The sequence below is a fragment of the Saccostrea echinata genome, unplaced genomic scaffold (genome assembly GCF_033153115.1).
Source record: "Saccostrea echinata isolate AGI-Se365-2 ecotype Australia unplaced genomic scaffold, CSIRO_AGI_Sech_v1 ptg000037l, whole genome shotgun sequence".
NCBI classification, from domain to species: Eukaryota; Metazoa; Mollusca; class Bivalvia; order Ostreida; family Ostreidae; genus Saccostrea; species Saccostrea echinata.
In genome coordinates this window covers 899618-907642 of record NW_026889786.1, presented here as the reverse complement: position 1 = coordinate 907642, position 8025 = coordinate 899618, and the positions used below count along the sequence as shown (strand labels likewise).

The 8025-nt window shown below is 33.2% G+C and overlaps 1 protein-coding gene across 1 annotated transcript in view; it reads right to left on the bottom strand.

Moving 5' to 3' along the window:
- Positions 1–374: 374 nt before the first annotated feature.
- Positions 375–8025, bottom strand: part of LOC133200083 (uncharacterized) — a 43638-nt gene continuing 35987 nt past the window's right edge. Inside the window, exons 30-36 of the mRNA XM_061335819.1 lie at positions 4921–5152; positions 2873–2920; positions 2689–2787; positions 2319–2390; positions 1973–2020; positions 1634–1758; positions 375–1068 (exon numbers count right to left, since the gene is read on the bottom strand). Of these exons, the coding sequence (XP_061191803.1) occupies positions 889–1068; positions 1634–1758; positions 1973–2020; positions 2319–2390; positions 2689–2787; positions 2873–2920; positions 4921–5152 (804 nt within the window). The 3' untranslated portion in view covers positions 375–888. The remainder of the gene's footprint in view (positions 1069–1633; positions 1759–1972; positions 2021–2318; positions 2391–2688; positions 2788–2872; positions 2921–4920; positions 5153–8025) is intronic.

Sequence of the window (8025 nt, the reverse complement as noted above, 5' to 3'; positions counted from 1 at the left end):
CATAGCTATGGGTTTTTAAATGACCACTCTTTAATAATTTCTTAAAGATACCCCCTTGGTATTGACATGACCCCCATTTGCAAAAACTTGAATCTTCATTTCCGAAGGATGCTTTGTTGCATGTTTGGTTCAAATAGGCTTAATATTTCTTGAGAAAGAAATTTTCAATGATTTAAAAAATTAATATACAAACCACAGAAAGATGGATAAAACACTGATCAAAAAAATTCATTTGATTCTATTGCTCAGATGAGCGAAAAGAACTCACCGGAAAAGTGTTAAATTTATCAAGCTACATGTACAAAACTCTGTTCATGGATTTTTAATTTTTATTAACAATTTAGCCACAGTTGTCATAAGTACAAAACATCTTTAAAATATTCTATAATTATCTGAACATACTGCATCTTTCTATTTTATCTATGGGAGAAAAAAAAAACTTGCACTCTGACAACAACAAAACTATACTTTTGTTTTTGAATTAATGATACAGATACATTTCAATTTATGTATAAATATATGATAACGCTCAATATACAGTTTCTCTGCCAGCAGCATAATATCTACATGTACCTTTCTATTTTTCACACACATCTTTTTTTTTTAGTAAAATACAACATACATTATCAGCTGCTTTGAATCATAATTCTGCGGAATGTCAAATGACTTGAATCATTATTTATCAATGAATATCCATTGCAAAATGTTTCTCAATGAAAATTGTGTACTGGCAAACCATTTGTTCATGATAACCTATTATACAAATTCATGTATAACCAAAATGTCTAAATACATACATGAAGTCAAACAAATAGACAGCAATTCCCACATGATAAGATTGTGCTCAGTGAAACCCTTCAATGTTAAGATGACATGTTAAACACACAGCTATGTCCTGTTTTGAGATTTTTCAATATTGAGACTTGCAAAGTCTGTGAAGAGAGAGTTAAGGTGATCAACCTCCTCTCGGGTCGACACGCCTTGTAACTGATGACATAGCTGGTCAATCTGCTCTGCTTCTTGGTGCAGTCCAGAAATGTTTAAATATGCTCTCATCATTTCTCCAATCTGGAAAACAATTACCACTGGTGAAAGACTATACAAATTATCAAGTCTTCTTTAAATGATTAAATAGCCTATTTATTATATGAGAGATATTAAAGTAAAACCATTGCATTTACTATTAATTATATAAAAATCTCCATCTCTTGTCAAGTGTAAGATACTGTAAACCAACTTTTATTTGCGTCGTCTTTTATTCATGATTCGTCAATTTGAAATCAGTCTGCGACGATTAATTTTCGCGACTGAGGAAACATTCTTTACAAATGCAAAGCAAAATAAATGGTTCACAGCGATTAATATTCACGAGTTGACGTAGGTCGCGAAACTCGAGGATATTTCTCGCATGCGAATAAAAGTTGGTTTACAGTACCAAGAAAAATTAAAAATCCTGAAAATTGCCAAAAAATTTTCAACTTTATCACTTCTGGCACTTAACTTTCACTGCACTTAGTATAAAACATTTTTTTTTCATTGCCTGCATATGCATCTAGACTTCAGAAATGAATGTTACTTGAATAATGTAAACAAATGGTAAGATGATGACTATATCATCAAATATAAACTGTACCTCTAGAGTTTCATCCTTAACCCTCTGTGAGGAATACTCTCTTTCTTCACTAAGGAATCGGAGGCGTGATTTTGCCACACTTAATGGAGTTCTGCCATGTCTATCCACAGACTTCAGATTTGTTCCTGTAAACAAAATGATTAAACATGCTTATTTGTCTACATAATCATTATGGATGCATGCAAGCCCTCATTGGCCAATCACTACATATATATCCCTTTCAATATCTTTGAACATAGAAAAGAGTATCTTTGAAAAATATTGAAAATGTTCACGTTTTTCTGGGACAAGCCTCATATATAAAGCCCTGATTGAGGTCACATAACCATCAACAATTACCTGCTTTCAGCAAAAGAGTAACCACAGGGACTTGACCCGTGCAGGCAGCTGAAAATACCAGAAAAATCTTGTATATGTATGTATGTATGTATATTCTGACATTTTAGGAAAAGACAAAGACATGTACTGCAATCTGTGTTATGTCTCAGAATCCAGATACTAGTAGAAATTCAACTGGATGGAATTCAACCACATCCTGCTCATCTTCTAAGACATTATTATTTTTGATTGTCATCAGAAGCATTCAATTTTTTGTGAAACCATTGCATTTACTTTTACAAAAAATATTATGCAGTAGTATTTCTTTCTTTTCTTTTTTGTAATTTAATTATATTAAATCTCTTACCTAGGTGTAGAGGTGTATTCCCAAGAATGTCTTTCTGATTTGGATCTGCACCCTTGTCCAGCAAGGCTTTTACTGAACAAATTGTCACCATGTTATTAATAAACAAATATCACATATATGTATTCATAAATATACACATGGACACTGGCTACATATAAAAGCAAAGACACATTTTCTGTGGTTATATCTAAAGATTACACAATTGTTATCAAGTAAAATGAACTTTTTTCTCTTTGTGGTGATCAATTTAAGTTTTAATTCAGGACAGCAACATAAAGAATGGCAACTCTACATTCCAGCTTAATAAAACAAGTTTGAATTTTTTGTGAGTTAAGTTCCTGTTCCATTACAGACTTCCAGTTTGACTTACCAACTTTTTCATATCCCTGAGATGAGGCAAAATGGAGAGGAGTTCTTTGTTTATTGTCTGCACAACACGGATCTACTCCATCATCCAGTAATTCAACCACTGGGAGAAAAAAAGGTCTTTGATTGTAAAATAAAATTTCAGTGTATATTTATTGGAATAATAATTGGGAATGCTACAATATTACCTGCATTAAGGTCATTCTGATTAGCAGCATTCTGTAGCCTTCTTTCATCTAAACAGGACAAACATGAATGAAAGAAAAAGTGAGCAAGCTCACATACCCCACGCTTCCCCAAAACTCGACAATGCAACACGTAATGAATGGCACAGTGCATTTTAAATACACAGTATAATTCAAAAAAGGGGCATTACTTGCAAAAAATCATCACATCAAAACTTCTTGCATATAAGGACATTCAAATCTTTGTATGTTACAAATTTAACTGGGCTGAAGTTTCTAGATAAATAATGGAATCAAAATTTCTTGGTAATATACAAATCTATACATTATTCTGAAATACCTACAAAGTTTCAGGAAATTCAGTGCCGGAATTATGCTGACAAACTGTTATTTAAATTCCTCAGTGATTTCGATTTGTTAATGAGTGTAAGTCCATGTCCAACACATGACAGTTTACACATTTAAATAATTGATGGAAACAAAATTATGATGTAGTCATATGAATCTGTTTATATACTGTACTTATGAAATTATTTAAGGCAAAGCACACCAATTTGAAGGGGGGGGGGGGGGGGGGGGGGGGAGAGAACTATCGAAGATGGTGTGTGTGTGAGTGTGTGTTTGTGTTAAACCATTAATATTTTGATCTCAAAATCAATAGGGGTCTTTTAAGGTCATAAAATATTTCACATAGAATTTCATTATAAAAAGCTGATTCCAGTGGAGTTTCTTATTACCTAGCTGGAAAGTTTCTTCAATAAAAGGCAAAACTCTTAAGGCAAAAATAATGGAATCGGAATTTCCTGGTAATATGCACATCTACACACTGTGTACTAAATATCTGCAAAGTTTGTCCAAATTCTGTGCAGCGGTTTAAGAGGAGTTGTGCTGACAAACTGTTCATCTCTATATTCAAGATATGGCCAAAAACCTAAGTTGAAAAGTGCCGAAATTCCCAGAAAAAATAATGGAATCAGAATTTCCTGGTAATATGCACATCTACACACTGTGTACTAAATATCTGCAGAGATTGACCAAATTCTGTGCAGCGGTTTAAGAGGAGTTGTGCTGACAAACTGTTCATCTTTATATTGAAGATATGGCCAAAAATCTAAGTGGAAAAGTGCCGAAATTCAAAGAAAATATAAAGGAATCGGAATTTCCTGGTAATATGCACATCTATACATTGTGTGCTAAATATCTGCAAAGTTTGACCAAATTCTATGCAGCGGTTTAATAGGAGTTGTGCTGACAAACTGTTCATCTCTATATTCAAGATATGGCCAAAAACCTAAGTTGAAAAGTGCCGAAATTCCCAGAAAAATACGGAATCGGAATTTCCTGGTAATATGCACATCTACACACTGTGTACTAAATATCTGCAAAGTTTGACCAAATTCTGTGCAGCGGTTTAAGAGGAGTTGCGCTGACAAACTGTTCATCTCTATATTCAAGATATGGCCAAAAATCTAAGTTGAAAAGTGCTGAAATTCCCAGAAAAATAATGGAATCGGAATTTCCTGGTAATATGCACATCTACACATTGTGTCCTAAATATCTGCAAAGTTTGACCAAATTCTGTGCATTGGTTTATGAGGAGTTGCGCTGACAAACTGTTCATCTCCATATTCAAGATATGGCCAAAAATCTAAGTTGAAAAGTGCCGAAATTCCGAGAAAAAATAAAGGAATCGGAATTTCCTGGTAATATGCACATCTACACATTGTGTCCTAAATATCTGCAAAGTTTGACGAAATTCTGTGCAGCGGTTTATGAGGAGTTGCGCTGACAAAAAAACAGGACTGACGGACTGACTGACTGACTGACTGACACACTGACTGACTGACTGACGGACGGGTCAAAAACATTATACCTCACGCAACTTGTTGCATGGGGTATAATTAAGTAAACAGTGTACCATCAGATTTTCCTGAGATTTTTTTTTTTTGTAAGCATATTGTTTTCTCATAAACCATTATAATTTTAATTGAAAAATGTATATACTTTCCTCAATTTTTTTTCATTTTGAGATCTGAAATTATTTCCTATACCTGCAATATAGTTTCCAACAGTGCTGCTACATTTGAATTTTTTCTGTCTCTGCTGCCTGTGTGTTACACTGACTTTTACCTTCCCTGGTGTGTCTGTCTGTCTGTAGGTGGGCTTGTAAGTCGATGAGAAAGGGACAAGACACAAAAAGTCAAGACCAGACCCTGCTTGTGGTGACCAGGCAGTGAAATCTACATGGGGAAAATTGCTGGTACTTCCTGTATCCCCTGATATCTATCGTAAAAGGGGGGAAAATGTTGTTTTTCTTTTAATATAAAATATTAATCATAGATACCTCAGTCATTCTACAAAAATGTAACCAAATAACAATGTCACTTACAAATTTACCCTTGTAACATTGTACATGTATTTATAATTTAAAATTTCTAACTATATTTATAATTTAAAATATCTAACTATAGCATGTTGCAGAATAAAAATCAACTTCTTTAACATTTTTGTTTTACATTGCATACAAACCTTGCAGGTCTGACAACGAACTGAAACTTACCTGAAAGTGACCATGAAACCTAGTATGATTGATTCTATAGTTTCGAGTCGGATAATTAAGACCAAAACATTTTCAACATTACAAAATAAATTAGACAAAAGTATTTATCTCTCTTAAAAATTTAACTATAATAACGGTAATCCAGGAATGTTTTTGCATTTGAGATATGAAAAGTTTTATTATTTTGGGATCGAAATACTTAAATTCTTTTTTTTTTAACATCTTAAAACAAACTTAATTATATCTATTCAGAGAATTTCAACTTTTTTTTACTGAAAATTAAATTCCCTAATGATTAACTTCCATAACTTTATCCACCCAAAATTTTAACCCCACACCAAATTTAAATGTTCCAGACTCTAAAAATCATGTTTTACCATTCTATACACAACATCAGAAGAACAAAAAGTAGGTCAAATTCAGTTTAATTTCTGTTTAATCATAACATTGCCTTATAACCACTGGTATATTGAAATTTTTGTAAAAAGTTAAGGATATAAGATTTGTGGATAATTCTTTTTAAGTACACATTATATGTCTTAAAGAGAATTATGTTGTTCAGTTGGATATTTGAAGCAATTATAATTTTTTTTCCCATGTTTTGTACCCTGAATCAGTCCTTTCATCATAGAAGGACTGATCTATGGACACACAGATGGAAATAATGGGCCAAACTGTTAATAGATTATACTTCCAGTAGACATGGTAGATGAAACATTATTTAGTATCCAAAGAATATTAATCAAAATGGTTTTTATGCTGATGTGCAAGCTGCTTCTATTTGACAAGAATAAAATTGAGGAGGAAAGTTCATACATTTTAATTGGTACGGCAAATTTTCATGAAATGCTAATAATAATTCGTAGCAATACAAATTCAAACAGGGGCATCTTGTTATTTATTATAGTGAGCGCAGCGAGCGGCGCAAAGCGCTGCTTGTCACTGCGAGCTCTTAAAGCAACGCCTGGGCGAAGAGAAAATTCGGACTTTACACATTGATCCAAATGAATTTTTTTCCACAGTTACCTGTGGTCCCAAAATGCTTAGCGAATTACATCTCGCCGCAAACTACGTTCTCGCGGTAGCAACAAAAACTCGACAAAAAATAAAATCACCTTGATATAATGGATATAAAGCAGATAAATAGTAGATCAAATGTTCTTGATTAAAATTAGCACTGTTCAGACTTCGTTTTGGTAATGCAACATACATACAACGTCATATGATGTCAGAGTCTAGACGTAGCAAATGTCACGTGCTGTTTGACTAGCCCGATCTAAATTAAAACTGAAAGGTATCTGCGCTCGCCCTAACAGTTGCACCGTTAACATATTATGTGTAAGAGAGAACAGACAGAAGAAAATGCCCCTGTAGGTATACATCCAAATTTTCATGTGACTATACTGTATTTAATATGCATACTAATATTTCTACTCACATTTGAAAAAAAAAATATTTAATAAAAAAACAACATAAAACCAATGTATATTTTGTTTCAATTTTATACCCTACATACGGGGCTCGTCACGATATTAATCTTTTTACCCTACACCGGGGTGGTCAAAGAGGAAGAATACGAATCGATCGTGACAAACCACTGTACCCTATATGGCCCTACATTGGCTACAACTTTGTTTACCTAAATGGCCCTGTTCGTTAAAATATCGATATAATGGAACCAAAGTAGATTTTGAAAAAATAAAATGATGAAGGCTGGAAGAGATGTTTGTTTACCCCTGTATTGCAAACATATTATATACACAAGAACAGAAAGCAAATACTTTGCATACTTCAGAATTATCATCGCTGTCATCACTCATCGCTTGTTTCTGTTTTGAAAGTAATCAATCATTTTTAGCATCTCGAGCCCGATCCGATTAGCATTATTTTGAAGTTTATTATCGGCCGATCTATTTGTGGTTGTGTTAAAAAGTGCAAATGGGGAAATGAGACGTCATTTCTTTCAACACTTCGGTAAAATAATTCGTTAATGATAACGTGCATAAGAATTATGATTTACGATTATGAGTTACATTTTAATAAACTTAAAATAAGTCTTAATTTGTTATTATTACGTTTCAATTTAATTTTCACAGCTGATCAGATGATTATAATTAGATTTATGTTTATATAAAAAGCTCCCCATCATGGGAGTGAGTAAGATATGAAAACAAATCATTATGATTTTTCGGATAAAAAAAATGAATTAAAAAATTGAAGTATGTAAAACAAGAGGCCCATGGGCCACAACGCTCGCCTGAGTAACTTTGGCTCTGTTGTACTTCACCAGATCCCCCCTTGTAACACATATTATGACCCCATCCTATCCAAGGGGCCATGATTTGAACAATTTAGAATCTACACTACCCCTGGATGCTTCCATGTAAGTTTCAGCTTTTCTGGCCCAGTGGTTCTTGAGAAGATTTTTAAAGTCGTATATGGCATATTTTTTATAGGTTCAGACAACTAAAATTATCAAGATCTTTCTATTTGTTTTATTACTTTATATAAAGGACTTTACTGTAAACTTCACAATCACGTTTCAAAGGTATTAGAAATTTAAAACAATAACCGATTTATTTAACGACTATGCATT